General features: G+C 41.8%; 1 protein-coding gene across 2 annotated transcripts in view; it reads left to right on the forward strand.

The window, feature by feature from the left end:
* ak5 (adenylate kinase 5) overlaps positions 1-15,540 on the forward strand; it is a 38,597-nt gene that overhangs the window by 21,418 nt on the left and 1,639 nt on the right. For both annotated transcript variants that reach the window (XM_053493719.1, XM_053493710.1), the window contains 7 exons: positions 3,842-3,932; positions 6,212-6,288; positions 10,369-10,429; positions 11,380-11,424; positions 12,908-13,071; positions 13,751-13,867; positions 15,147-15,341. In XM_053493719.1, the coding sequence (XP_053349694.1) occupies positions 3,842-3,932; positions 6,212-6,288; positions 10,369-10,429; positions 11,380-11,424; positions 12,908-13,071; positions 13,751-13,867; positions 15,147-15,341 (750 nt within the window). The remainder of the gene's footprint in view (positions 1-3,841; positions 3,933-6,211; positions 6,289-10,368; positions 10,430-11,379; positions 11,425-12,907; positions 13,072-13,750; positions 13,868-15,146; positions 15,342-15,540) is intronic.

Here is a 15,540-nt window from a genome sequence, read left to right on the forward strand (position 1 = left end):
GGAGATAATTACAGAGTGCGCCGATTACAGACGTCATCCCCCAGACACCGAATTCTCCAGGGATATCACGCGGGTATATCCGCGATAAAACGTGTGACATTTTACACCATAAAAAAATAAAGAGGGAAAGGCCAAATGCGATGGCAGGATTGTGATGATGCATTCAGGTGCACGTCAGGAACGTGAGGAAGATGACGACAAGGAGGAAGGACGTTTTACAGTCACGTTTAAACACTAGTACCCCCTCGTTTAACTCTAGATGTTTTTGCGTAAAAATATATAATAAAAATCTTTAGATCATAGCGAGCCTCAGTATTCGTTTGGCAAGTACAACCTGAGAGGAACAACAGGGTGTATTGTGTAGGATTGGTGAATGAGACGGGGCAAAATCTGCTGGGGAAATATCTGATGTAGAGAATCGTGGGGATGTGGGCCGATTATTCACTGATGATCAATGGCTCTTTATATGTGCAGAGTGTGTGTCTTTGACGAGGACGTGTTTTCTTCCTTTGGAAAAACTTACATACGACTTACAGAACAAATGTGAACTACTCTGACGGATTCGGGCCGCTTTGTGCGACGTACTCGAACAATCACGACCCTTGTCCTGCCCACCTTTTTTTCCTGTTATGTTTTCTTTTACTGGCCTCTTTTGCCCTTTGGATTTTCCATCATCTCTGTTTTTATATTAACAGATTATTGTTTGTGTTTAAATATTTTGCTGTGGGGTCGATTGTATATTGATCTGGCTGTTTTTTTGTTGTTTGTTAAAAATCAATAACAATATAATAATTTAAAAAAAAGAAAAAACAATTATCTTCTGGTTTAAAACGCTTATTTTCTGAGCATGTTTTAAACGCTATTAGAGTTTTTTTTTCTTTTTAATGTAGGTTTTAAATTTGAATCATTTACACAAATTTTCACTTTCTACGGCATGTTTATACGCAGAGGGACACAAAGGTAAAAAGGTTTTTCACTTCGACTGAATCTCCCGCGCGATTGTTTTATCCTTGTTTATCTCACTTCTCCTTTAGTTACTCCTTTAGAGACTTCGGCCCTTCATTAGACGCTTTAAACGAACGCGGCGCTGTGGGAGGGATGAGCGGTCCTGCGTTTCTGACAGGACACCGGTGAGATTCGGGACGGGAGGATTTGGGGAAAGCGGAGTCATTATGTCGTCCGCGCCTTTCTTTGATCTGTTTTTCTTTTGGTGGGGGGAGCGGATTGTTGCTGTCGCCATGGCGACACAGCAGCAGCCTTCATTAGAAGGGATAGAGGAATGTGCATGATTTATATAAAGTGATGTAAAGCAATCGATTCGATTAACTTTTATTAGCACACTCTACACAATATTAACATCATGAAATTCAGGATTGTACAATCTGTCCATCTGTTCCTCGATTCTGATTTTGAAATTTGAAAATGTTTAAAATTTTGAAAAAGAATTTTTTTTTAATGTTCAACACTAATGTTTAAACAAATTTATGCAATCTTAAATATTTATTTCTCAAATGACCAGAACATAATTTTCATCAATGTAAAACACACTGAGGCTGACGTTCCATTTTGCGAAAGCGTACTTGTTAACTTTTATTAAATACGATTAACTTTTTTAATACTTACAGTATCATTTAAATATGCAGTTTATCATCAAATGTTCTGTAAGTGCCTTAAGTAAGAAATAAATCATAACAGGAAGTGCTGTTTGTGCATTTACTTTCATTTGCAGTGTTTTATTCCACTTATCCAAAAGCGTCATGTTTCTCAAGACTTTTTTCATTTTAAAAACCAAAACCATTACATTTACTATTGTTTTCTGAGATCCTGTTTTTGTCTTTCAACAAAGTCAAACCAAACGGAAGGATTCATAAAATTTTGTTATTGTTAGTATTTCGTTTGTTCCCATCGAGGGGTCGCAACAGCGGACCACCAGATCCGCACAACAGCTTGGCACAGGTTGACCCCCGAGACCCTTCGTCACGCAACCCTCTCATTTATCCGAGCTTGGGATCGGCACCACATCCAGTGGCTGAGGTTCGAGCATTGAGTGGGAATTGAACCCCAGTCCTTCCACATAGTGGGTTAGATACCTGTCCACCAATGCCCTAAAGTGAATATCTGAGAGTAAAATGAATAATAATAAAAAATATTTATGTATAAATATAAATGAGCAGAATTACACAAATAGGGATGTGATAAAAAAAATTCAAAAAAGTAATTTAATACCTTTTTTAAAAGTCATGCGCTCCACTGCCGACATAGTGACTGATTCATCAATGCTTTTCGACCAATCAAAAAAAAAACAAAAAAACCTTAAGATACAAGAAGGAACAGGAAGAAACCCCCGCCTGACCTTGCTGCTGTTTCCATGACAACAGACTTAGCAGGACATCGAAGCGTAGGAGTGTTCAGATAAAGCGTTCACTGGTACAGGATTTGGCAGGGTACAAATGCAGGATTTTTTTAAACGAGTCTCCGTCGTCCTAAGCTTTCTCGACGTCTAGCGCAAGGAAGTCAGGGACACTTTTACTAACTGTGGGAATTTTTATATATATATATAGAGGACACAGTGATAGAAATGCTGAAGGGTGGTGAGGAATTTCCCACCAGGTCTTGCATCCACAATACACATACGTGGGCCGGAAACTTCAATAGGGACGTCTGTAAGCTGATCGTACGGAGGCGGCGCAGAGGCAGATCGAAAGCTCCAGCTGATGCACAAATCAACGATCAAAATGGGGAAAGTGTGCGATGCTTGTGAATATCCCGATAGCAACTGTTTACAACTGTGATAAGCGGAAAAGCATCTCACAAAACAAACCTGCGCCTAAACCTTAGGGCTAAAAAAACACATCATCAGGAGCTGCCTACTCAAGACAGGAAAACTAGGCTAAAATCAGAAAAAGAATAGGTGACATTTTTTCCAATCTTAAAGGTCCTGAATTTTTTTTTTAAGTTGACACAGGGTGGCACACTGGCTCTGCACATTGGTTCGATTCCGTGTGTGGAGTTTGGATGTTCCTCCTTTACTTGGTGGGTTTCCTCCCGATACTCCGGTTTCCTCCCACACTCCAAAGACATGCAGATCAGGATAATTGGTGTTCCCAAATTGCCTGTAGATTGTGAATAGGGGTGTGTCCACCTGTCCAGGGTGTACCTCGCCTTCTGCCCTAAATCTCCTGGTATAGGCTTCAGGCCCCCCTGCGACCCTGAGTACAGTATAAAGCGGTATAGCCGATGAGGTGAGAAGTTGATGCAGGTCTCCAGTTGTGTGTGTGTTCATAATCCAGCTGAAATACATCTCACATAATGCATTTTCCAAACCTCAAGCTCCCTGCTCTCAAAGCTCCCTGTACAGTAGTACAGTAAAGCTCGTCTGTGTACAGTATGAGAGCTACTGGCAGAAGCCAGCAGAGCTGAGCAACAAAGCGTGGGAGGGTGGTCGTCTTATATGATGTCACATTAGGGGGGCAAATATAATTGGCTTTGGCCAACCAAACAGATGACAGGGAATGTATTTTTCTCTGTTTAAAAATGTCTAAAAAATGACATGAATTTGGAAACGTGTGAGCCCCTTAACGGTACAGGTCCTGAAGCTCTTGACGTGTATCTGTATGATTTTATGCATTTCGCTGCTGACATACTGATTTGGGAAATGTGCACAAGTGAGCGGGTGTACAAGTGATTCTAATAAAATGCTACTTGTAGATGTCGTGTTTGTGTTTGTTGGCAAGTTAAAAACGACGTTTAAGACAATGGCGTTTGGTGAACACGGGATTCTCGGTAGAAAGCCGAATGGTAACGCGTGTACTCTATCTCTGTGTCTGCTCTTTCTGCACAGCTGGACGCGGACCGAGACGAGGAGGAGGTCTTCTCAGACATCAGCATGATGGTGGACAACAAGCTTTTCCCCACTAAAGAACCTGTAGCAGGTAATGACTTTAGGACTTCCTTAGACAGCGAACAGTACTGACACTGATCTTCATCTAACCTGGCACTGGCTGTACCTCCTCACTCACTGCGAGTGTGTGTGTGTGTGTGTGTGGGTGTGTGTTTGGACATGGATGTTATATGTCGGCATGTGTGTGTGTTTGTGTACCTGCACACGAGGATAATAGTTTTAGGTAACAGATGGATTAGTCAGGGAACTCAGAACGTTTATGGCCCGCTGTCATCCTGACACCCGTAACAGTTTTTCCATTTTCCGCCGTGACGGCTTTGAAAAACGACTCTGAGGAAATGTCAGGCCTGCTGTCACACAAAGGGTTGTTTTAAAAATTCTTAAAAGGTCCCCTTCTACTTTTTTAACAGAGCCACTTTGTCATGACTGAATCTGTGTCACGGATGTGCCAAATCACCTCTTATTACGCTTTTAGGTGGCTTTGGTGAGAAGCAGAATGATTGTGATCTTCCTCGAGAGTTGATAAAGTCACCTAACATTAGAGGAAGTAATAACACGACCAGGGACGTCGAGGAACCTTATTCGATTGTCAGCAGGAAATTAAATGTCATTAGGACAGAGCTAGAGGTGTGAAGGTAAACTGCTATAAGATTATGTGTGGCAGTATAACAGTTCAAGTTATAACATGAGCTCGTTCATCTGTCACTGTTAAACTATCCATAACTGTTTTATCTTTATGGTAGTGATGGCAATGTCATAACGTTACACTGAAGAACTTTTACTTTTAATGGAAAAACAATAATCTTTACATCAGAACCGGAGAAAACACAAGCTGACAATGTTAGAGGTACACATTTGGCTCATATGAACTACATTAGACTGTCATTTCATAACTGTCATTATGACGCCATCATGACACGGTCATACATTATTTATAAAAATCGTACACAATAATCTGTTATTTTGCTGTCAATGCTGGTTATAAGTACTTGTTCAGGACACAAAATGCTGTATTTCACCATTCTGTGATTTACAACTCATTATGTCATTATGCCTGTCATGCCCGTCATCATGGCATCATGACACAATCATACGTTACTCAGAAAATTCTTTTAAAAATCTGTAACGGTGTCAAGGTATGGTTATAAATACTCATTTAACTCTCAGTATACTGTAGGTCACCGTAGCCTACTGTACTTATCATCTGTGATATTTGTCATTATGACGCCATGATAGTCATACGTTATTAATGTATAATCATGCACAAATGTATTATGATATTAAGGCAGGGTTATGATGTATCTATTTACATCACAATTCATCACAGTGCCATAATTCATAACTGTCATTAAGGTGTCTGTCATTATGCCATCATGACACACGGAAGTAATCCGAAGTACTCATTCAACTTAATATATGCCACGATTCTGCTTTTCTTACTTGTCATTATGTCGTCATGACAGTCATTTCTCATGCATATAAAAATCATGCACAAATCGGTCACTATGTTGTCAAGACATTGGTGTAAGAACTTATTCGACTCTCACTGTACTGTATGTTACTGCTGGACTTTTCTTACATGGGTGTAATTACAATTTGTAATTTGTCACTGTTACACTATTCTTAACTCTTGTCCTTATGATGTCTGCCATGACGTCATGACAGTTATATAATATTCCGATGCCCAAACCCCAGCCGCCGGATGCAGAATAAAAATGTGAGGGTTGCGTCAGGAAGGGCATCCTGTGCCAAATTGGTTGTGAGGATGGGATGGTCAACTTAAAAATGCTATATAAATCTGACAAGACATGGTTATACACACTTAATATGGACAATATAAAGTTAGTCCATGTTATCAATTGTATTTCAGAATAACAGAAGCATGCACTGCATGTACAGTACAGTAGGTAAATATATATAAAACCCCTGCTCAGCTCCATAGAGCCTTTGAACCTTTGAAGCCACAGGTGAAACAATAAGTCAGTGTGTGAAGCGGGCATCCTGCATGACTCTTGAACCGGGATGAAAGGCACCAAAGTGCAGCTCGGCGTTTGCTCTCGCAGTCTGTCAGAACAAATCGCTTCCAAGTGCACACGAAAAAAAAGAAAACAGGATGAGGGTTTTGCACTGGAGTCATTTATAAGCTTTCAGACTGGACAAAGCTGGAGAGGTTTGAAATGTACAGATACAGAGACCTTTTTCTGACCAATCAGAATGAAGAATACAAAAAAATGCCCTGGAGTATAAAACACTCGCACAAATTTCTCATTCATTATTTTTTTCTCCTATTTTTGTTTTTTTTGACTGCAGGTCCGAGTGAGCTTGACCTGAGCGTGCTCGCTGACAGCGCCAGCCTTGCAGACGTTCCGTCCAGGTTTGACGAGCAGGTATGCCGAGTGCTTTTTAAGGTCACTTCCTGGCTTCTCATTCTCTCGTCATGTCATGCTAATAAAGATATTTAATCCAGTGATTTAGGAGCAGCACAGTGCTGTCCTTGTTATGATGGCGCATTACCAATTATACTGTGTTTAGTACTCAGAGGCTAACTTCTCCGGCTCCGGCTCGAGCCCTTGTCCTTAATTAAACAAACATAAAATTAATCCTCAAACTGCTTGCAGATGAGGACGGTCAAATTACACCAGGTTTAGCGGGATGAGTCAGCGCTTATGACGGCGAATCGCTAGGACGAGTGCTGGCTCTGTGTTCATTACACCCACCTCGTCTACAGCATCACACGGGAATCGAACTAGCGATCCCTGGATGATAGAATAGAAATAATAGTATAGAAATAGAAATATAGTGGAACCTTGAAATGCGAGTAACTTGGGGTCTGTGAGCGTTTTACAAGACGGGCTAAATTAATGAATTATTTATTAAATAATTCAACTTAATAAACGAGCAAGGTCTTGATATACGAGTAGCAGGAAACACTCGGTGCTCGTAAAACAAGACTTGTTTGTTTTCCAAATCAAAATGTATTAAAAATCTTTGCTCGTCTTGTGGAACAATCACAAACCGTGTTACTCGCAATCCGAGGTTTCACTGTACAAGCACGCTTCCAGAACGAATTATGCTCTCAATCCATGATTTAACTGTAATTGTAATGTGGTTTAAAAGGAATTTTTTAAAAACCTTTAATTGTTATTATGGTGAGGGTTTTTTTTTAGCAGTTTTGGAAGGAGTCTCCAGGTTCAGAGGTGAAGCTACTGTATGACTAAGTTTCCCGATATCTGCTGAGAATTGAGAAACACAAGAGGTTCTGATGTGTATAGGTGTCATCATTTAGCAGGTGAAAAGTTTTAAATAACGGGAACTCGAAGTCGCATAAGAGAAATAAAACACTTTGCAACATGGTGTTATGATAAAATAATCAATTTCAAGGTGGGAAGGGTAACCAAACCGTCATGTTATTTTTTTGTTTCTGTAAAGCACACTACACTTTCCTTGTTTATTTCTTATTCAACGTACATTGTTTGCTAAAATAAAGTCACGGGAAAAGCTTAACACTAAAGGTCGTTCATATTAAATTACAAATTCATTTTCTTCCCCTGGGGTGTACAAACGTTTGCACTCAAATGCACAATGCTAAGGAAAGTCCGTTACATCTCCGATCACTTCAGAGTGAGAGAGGGGATGTGGGCAGAGAGCTGCACGGCAGAGAATGAAAGTAAATATACAGGCAAAGATGATGCACTTCTCCGCGTGTTTGTGTCTTTGTGAGTGTGTGGGTCCAGAGAATGGTACAAAGCGAGAACCCACAGCGCTCGGTGTGCTGGTGCTGCCCACAACCTGTTCACACCGCTCTCGAGATTTTCTCAACATCCTCCGCTCGGTTCGGCAGCGAGAACAAACAACGTTTCTATTAACGGCACGAATAATAAACACGCCACGATCCAAACAGGCAAACTCCTCTCTCTCAGAAACGGAGTCGGATTTCGGCTTCTGTGTCAACATTTTAAACACGTTGAGGACCATCTAAAAATGTCCAACTTTTGTCTTCCCCACAGCGTGGTGGTTGGTTTGAAGTTGTGGGGAGACTCACATGCACACATGCACCACATACACATACACGTCGTATAGATGAGTAAAGCCAGTGGTTTTTGTAAATCTGGTGCTTAAAACACACAGGACCGAACACCGCCCACGCTCTCCTCCACAAGTACAGGAAGCGCTACACTCCTCCGTAACAGGTTAGCCTCGCTAATGAGCTGGAGCTCACCCGGGATTCATGATTCAGCGATAGTGTTAGAAGGAGATTTTGAAAAAGCAGGCCTACAGTCTGTACGAGGGCTTCATTTCCCTTTTTCTTTGTTTCCCCTGATGCTGGTCTTATCTGTAATCACAAACCAGCGCTTCCAGTTGAGATGCGCTTGCAGAACCAGCGCTTATATCCAGTGTGGAGGTGTAGTGTGGTTCGTGTGTGCGCGCACAGATACACGTGCCTTCTTAGTGGTAAGTCATCGTCCCGTCTGGACCGCCCACATCGCCGCCGGCTCAGAATCATGAGCGATGTCCTGAAACGCCAACCTCATTTTTTTTTTCGACGAAACGGTACAGTAGCTCGCAGTATTATCATGATGTAAACACAACACTGTTTTAGACGCGGTGTATGAAAAGGTTGTGATGTCATGACGACAAAAAACAAAAACAAAAAACTCAAACATGATGTTTGATTAAATTTTTTAAATCTGCACTGTGGACACGAGTTGCGACTTGTTTACATGCGATATGAGAAAAGAAAAAAAAAATTAGGAAACATTTTTGGCGCTGGTCTCAGCTGTGAATTTTTTATTTTTTTTTTCCCAAATATTGACTCAACTGAAAGTTTACGCTTATGTTTCAGGTTACTTTTTTATAAATGTTACAACATGATAATAACTCTGTTGTAACTCCTCCCCCAACCCCAAAGAGAATAAACGTTGCTATACACGTTTATTCTCTATGTGTGTATTGGGCCAAAACAAAAAAAGGGAGGAAAAAAAGGAAATTTGACATAATGTCAACAAAACTCCAAACATGGACTGGACAAAATTATTGACACCCTTAACTTAATATTTGGTTGGACATCCTTTGGAAAAAATAACTAAAATCAGTCGCTTCCTATAACCACCAATAAGCTTCTTACACCTCTCACCTGGAATTTTAGACCACTTTTTTTTTGTAAACTGCTCCAGGTCTCTCATATTGGAAGGGCGCCTTTTTCCAACAGCAATTTAAAGATCTCTCCACAGGTGTTCAATGGGATTTAGATCTGGCGTCAATGCTGACCACTTCAGATCTCTCCAGCGCTTTGTTGCCATCCGTTTCCGGGTACTTTTTGAAGTATGGGGTCATTGTATGGGGTCATTGTCCTGCTGGAAGACCCAAGATCTCGGACACAAACCCATCTTTCTGACACTAGGCCCTACAGTGCAACCCAAAATCCTTTGGTAATCCTCAGATTTCATGATGTCTTGTACACAGTCAAGGCTCCCAGTGCCAGAGGCGGCAAAACAACCCCAAAACATCTTTAAACATCCACTATATTTGACTGTAGATACTGTGTTTTTTTTCTTTGTAGGCCTTATTCCGTTTTCAGTGAACAGTAGAATGATGTGCTTTACCTAAAAGCTCTATCTTGGTCTCATCTGTCCACAAGACATTTTCCCAGATGGATTTTGGCTTACTCCGTACATTTCGGCAAACTGTAGTCTTGCTTTTTAATGTCTGTGTCATCAGTGGGGTCCACCATGGTCTCCTGCCATAGCGTTTCATTTCATTTAAATGTTGACGGTTAGTTCGCGCTGACACTGATGCTCCCTGAGCCTGCAGGACAGTTTGAATTTTTTTGGAACTTGTTTGGGGCTGCGTATCCACCATCGGACTATCCTGCGTTGCAACCTTTCATCAATTTTTCTCTTCCGTCCATGCCCAGGGAGATCACCGTAGCTACAGTGCCATGGGTTGCAAACTTCTTGATAATGTTGCGCACTGTGGACAAAGGGCAAATCTAGATCTCTGGAGATGGACCTGTAACCTTGAGATTGTTGATATTTTTCAAGTTCTCACACAGTTTGAAGTTTCATTACTAAATACACTTCTAACACTGTTTTTTTTTTATTATTTATTAGAATTTTAAAGTAAAGTGTTTTGTCTTTTTTTTTTAAGGCAACTAAAGTAGGTGTGGTGTTGTACAGTTAAACCTTGAATTGCGAGGATAATTCGTTCCGAAAGCATGCTTGTAAATCAAAGCACTCTTATATCAAATCCTTAATCATAATGTCTATGGAAACACTATGATTAAGTAATAGCAAAAAAACTGAGATAATTATAATATTGTGTGTATCGAATGTCTACGAAACTACGAAACTGATTCCTCTCTATCGATTAACAAAATTGATATTACGCTCTTGGAGAAGGGAAGCTCCGTAATCAGGGACAGTGAGTGTGGTTGTTTAAAAAATTTCATGTTTTTTTTTTTTGTGCAGGCTATCGAGGAAGAGGAAGAGGTGGCGGAGGCGGCAGGGTATGGAGATCGTACAGCAGAAAGTGAGTGATTTACTCGGACACACTAGATGTTACTGTTCTGAAACTGCAAGCCAGAAATAAATCAGAGTCAAGTGTTCAAGTGCTGCGAGTAGCAAGAAGGTGCGAATCAGCAGTTCTGCCCCAGGAGTGACTTCTACAGATTATTCACCGAGCTCTGAGCCAGGGCCTGGACAAGGAGTGAACCATACGAGGTCATGAATTGAATTTTTTAAAACCAGGACAAAGATGTGCGAGTTGTCCGCCCTCTGTGGTAAAAAGTGGTACTGCAAGCTATTTTTTAGTAAAATATTTCCTAACATAACCCCCCCCCCCCTGTTATCATCGTCTGGTGTTATAATTGTGTTATAATTTATAAATATAATAATTTGTTAGAGTTAGTTGAAACTCGTGCACTGATCCCACATTGCTATGTTTTCACATCGCACTCACTCTCTTTTACTCTTGTAATATCATAATGCATATAATGTAGTAAGTAACAATAAATCGAGCTAACATTTTAATTTTAAATAGCTAGCTAACCTGCTGAAAGGTTTCCAGAAATTCATTGAACAACATTCCTAGAACATACAAATATAGCTTTTATTATACGATCCAAGAAAACTGGCCTAGAAACCAAAAACCGCAATGTTTAATGGACGTTCTGCTAACCGAACATTGTTAGCTTTAAGGCCGCTACTTTTTCTAGCTAGCTAAAAGCTGATGTGGAGAGCAAGAATATGACATCTGGTAGTTTGCCGTGTGTATATTATTAAGATCTGTACAGTGAACTGATTCGACCTCCTCAGACTCGCTATTCTAACTGAGCTAGATCTGTGTAAAGCAATTTTTTTCTTATTTCTAAGCTGTATGACGTTTGTATTTTCTAAAATGTAAGCCTTCAAGCTAAATTCTGAACTTCTTCCTGTCTTCCTGTCCCCGTGACTTTTTGACGTGCTGTGTGTCTCTGACAGGTTTGCCCACAGAGAAGAGGAAACCAAAGGTTATCTTCGTGATCGGTAGGTTTCGGTGACAAACCCTTTCATTAAAACGCTCCGCGCTGCCTCATTAGCACATCATCCACGTCATGTAAATGTTGGCTTCTGTCTCCGCCAGAATTTAACAGCGTTTCACATTCTTATTACGTTTCAGTTGACTTCTTAAAACAGTGATTTGTACAGTACAACATATATATTCATTTCTACGGTATATAGACACACATGGTCATTATATTTTGGAGAGTGCTTTTTATGATATCTATTTACTTTTTACGCATGCGCATTAGGTTTAGCGACAGTTTAATTAGCGTGGAATCTGAGGGATTAAAGAGATTTATTTTGTTTAAAACATGCAGCGAGCATGATCTCCCCATAGACAGGAAGTCTATCGTAACTAAAAGTAATCACTCTGTACAACCGCGCAGAGCAGAAAAGCATTTGATGACGCGCAACACGTCAAACCTCGAGGTAGATGCACGTGAGCTGCAGGTTAAAGAACAGGAAGCTGAGGAGACAAACAAACAGACCTGTCCTGTGATGGATTCGCACCCCGTCCAGGATGTACCTGCCTCGTCCCCTATGTCTCCTGGGAGAGACTACAACCCCCCCCCCCCCCCTCCCGCCAGTAAACCGTCCAGGCCATGTTTTTTTTTTTCAGATTCGCCGAGCTTATTTCAAGAGCACAGACTCTCCAATTAAAGAAAGATTGGAGCCCGAGCAAGCTAATTATCCGCCTGTTCATACGGAGACGCGGCCGCGCTCTGTTAAATTGGCGTCTGGTGTTAAAGATTAATGAACCTGTAGAGGAGGCAGGCTGAGTGTTTTCCTACTGGGTTTACTGTAGAGCCGGCTGAGCTTTATAGTTTAAGGAGGGTTAAAGATCCTCCTCGTAGACCTCCTTCACCCGATGATCCGTGAACCTAGTCCAAGCTGGCTGGCGAATTACTAATGATGATCCATTCCTGATTATTAAGGCGTAATACACACTTGTGTTATTATATCTCCCATTTTAATTCATTGGTTTATTTGTACTTTAAACATCAGGACATTTGGAGAGCGAGCTGCTCGTGTTGTTTGCGCACGCTCCGTGTGACATGATTGAACTGGGGTGTTCGATAACAGTGGGGTTGTTAAGTGTGTGTGTGAGTGTGCGAGACACACACTTCTTTCTCTTTTTTTCTTTCACATACACAAGCCTATCTAAAAGAAAAGCATTATTGAGTTGGAAAAAGAAAAAAGGAGGCGCGTCCATGCTTGAGGACACGGATGTGAGAAGAAATTCATTAGCAACTCATGATGTTCTGTTAAATAATACATCATAAAATAATAACTCATTTGAATAACTCATGGACAGTTTATTATTTTCCTATAACATCACATGCCCGAGTGTGTTACTCAGCATCACACATGCAAACCATCTCCTTCTAACAAAGCAACCTGTGTGTTTACTAGCGTGTTCTGCCAATACATCCTATTTGAATATCTGTGTGTGTGTGTGTGTTAGGCGGGCCGGGCTCAGGCAAAGCCCTGCAGTGCGAGAGGCTGGAGGAGCGTTACGGCTTGAGGCGTCTCTGTCCCGGAGACATGCTGTGCACCGAGCTGCAGTCGCACAGCGAGCGAGGACGCTACCTCCGAGACCTGCTCGAGCGCGGACGCCAACTTCCTGAGGTGTGAACAACGCAAACGCCGGCTACAGAACCACAGTATAAATGTACATGGTTCGGTCATGATGTGTGTGGCGTCCCACGAATACGTCATAACGCTAGTGTTGGTGCTGGTGATCTTCAGCTCGTTAAAATGGTTTAGCGCGACCCGACAGGAAGTCCCACAATGCACCACTGGCGGAGTTCTCAGTTCATCTTCTCAGGGAGATGTTTTTTTTTCTTCTTTTTGATATGAGAGTTTGGCATGTGGCTCGGTGTTGCGCCTCTGCTAATCTGATGAGTTATGATTCGCTGGAGTTGCCTAGCAACAGGGACATCATAACCTCCTTTAGCTCGGCAGGAATCTGACTTTGCATCTGTTTTAGTGTGAAATATATTTACTGTACATATTTTTTAAGCGATCTACAGATTTAGGGGAAACAAAATAACCAAAAAAACTTTCTATTTTATGAAAGACTTTGAATTTTGTACGGCTTACGCGAGCCATCCGTGTAAGAATATGTGAGCAGTTTCGTCACTTATCGACGCCACAGATTCCGTCCAGAAACGTCAGGATTCATCTATCAGCAGAAATAAACACCACTGACCCAATTCCACTGGCAGCCATGCATGCTCCTGTCATAACACTGCCTCCTTCATGTGTGACAGATGATGTGTGTGTGTGTGTGTGTCCACTGCTGTAGGAGACTCTGCTGGATCTGCTGTGCGAGTCGATGGAGTGTACAGTGCGACAGGGGAAAGGCTTCCTGGTCAGCGGCTTCCCGCGGGATCTGAGACAGGCTGAGGAGTATGAGGCCAAGGTCAGTGTGTGTGTGTGTGTGTGTGTGTGTGTTAAAGAGAAAGCTACATGGCAAAATATTATCACAGTCCATGGCCTTACACATCTTTATTTATGAAACAAAGATATATATATATATATTCAGATATACAGACACATTTATACATTCACATCACCACGAGTGCTGATAATAGACAGTAACAGCACAGGGACTTTATCTATCGAGATACAGAATCGGCCATGTTGGTTTTTTTTACAGCTACAAACCTAAATAGCTCCAAACACAAGGCTTGATCCTAAATCCCTCTCTAATCCCTGATCAAGGGCACTACTTGGTGTGTGGAACAAGGGATCGTACGCCCTACATAGTGCACTAGCTTTCCGTTTAACGCTATTCGGGATTCGAATCCGGAAGTTAACGAAGCTGATACTCTAAAGTGGAATATTAAAGTGGAAATATAAAGTAAACCTCACGGGATTCTCAGGACTGTCCTTCACCTCCATGCTTTATTCTTCTCACCCTTTTGGCTACAGAGTCCCGGGAAGAATTTAAAACTACTTTCACCTCCTGTTATTTACACCAAATGTCTGGTCGCCAGTTCCGGCAGTCACGGTTAATTAGTTCCACCAGGCGCAGAAGGATTTGTTTGGGCGGAGCAAAATCACTGGTTAGATAAAGAAACAAATCCTAACCTGTTGATGATAAATCCTCTTTGTGAAACTGTTGTATAAAAGCGATATCACACTCGAGGTCGTGCTGTTGTACTGAATATCTGCTTGGCTGTGATTTCTTCAGTCTACGACAGCACTACAACCATGCTGATATTTATCACAACAGCACTCCCTCTTCATGTGATATTGCTTAAATAAATAAATATATACACACACATAATTATGTTGAATTTAAAATAAAACACTCAAGACGTGAGCAAAGTCAAGACGTTCAGCTTTAATGCAACATGAACCATTCAAGAACATTACAGCCATTTTTTTCTAATATGGGGCGAATGAATTATGGGAAATCCTCCTGAACCCATAGATATAACCGGATGCCGAGTTTCCTCCTTCACGATTTCTGGGTCTTTCTGCCTGCGATCTTGTCCTCAAGTAAGTGAACAGCACGCTCTGCTGGATTGAGATCAGGTGACCGACTCGGCCAGTGAAGAACATCTCGTGTTTTTACCTCGGGAAACTCCTGCGTAGCTTTCACTGTATGTTTCGAGTTTGCGGTATGAAGCAGCATCCTAGCGTTTAGCCGGATTTCTAGTATAACCCTGTAACTCCGTATGTTTACGGGACAGGTGGGCCACCCCAGCGCCGTCCTGCTTCTCGACTGCTCCGCCTCCACCATGAGCAGACGGCTCCAGCAGAGGGCGCTGTGCAGCCTGCGCCCCACAGAGGCCTCCCACAGGGACGCCCAGCTCCGCGTGGAGGGTTTCTGCGGCACCGTGACTCCGGTCGCCACTTACTACGACACACTCGGGCTCCTGCACAAGGTGAGCATCACTCTGCTGTCCGTTTTGGGGGGGGACAAAACTCGGGATAAACGCAAAGCGCTGACACTGGAGACTCCATGAATAATAAACATCTCTTTTCAAAAAGATAGTGACTTCCACAAGTCTCTGTGCTCGTTCTTACAGCAGAAACATCAGGGCAGTTTAACGCTAATTTGAGGTGGTACGATTCTTAGGAAAC

Source organism: Clarias gariepinus, chromosome 1 (genome assembly GCF_024256425.1).
Source record: "Clarias gariepinus isolate MV-2021 ecotype Netherlands chromosome 1, CGAR_prim_01v2, whole genome shotgun sequence".
NCBI lineage: Eukaryota > Metazoa > Chordata > Actinopteri > Siluriformes > Clariidae > Clarias > Clarias gariepinus.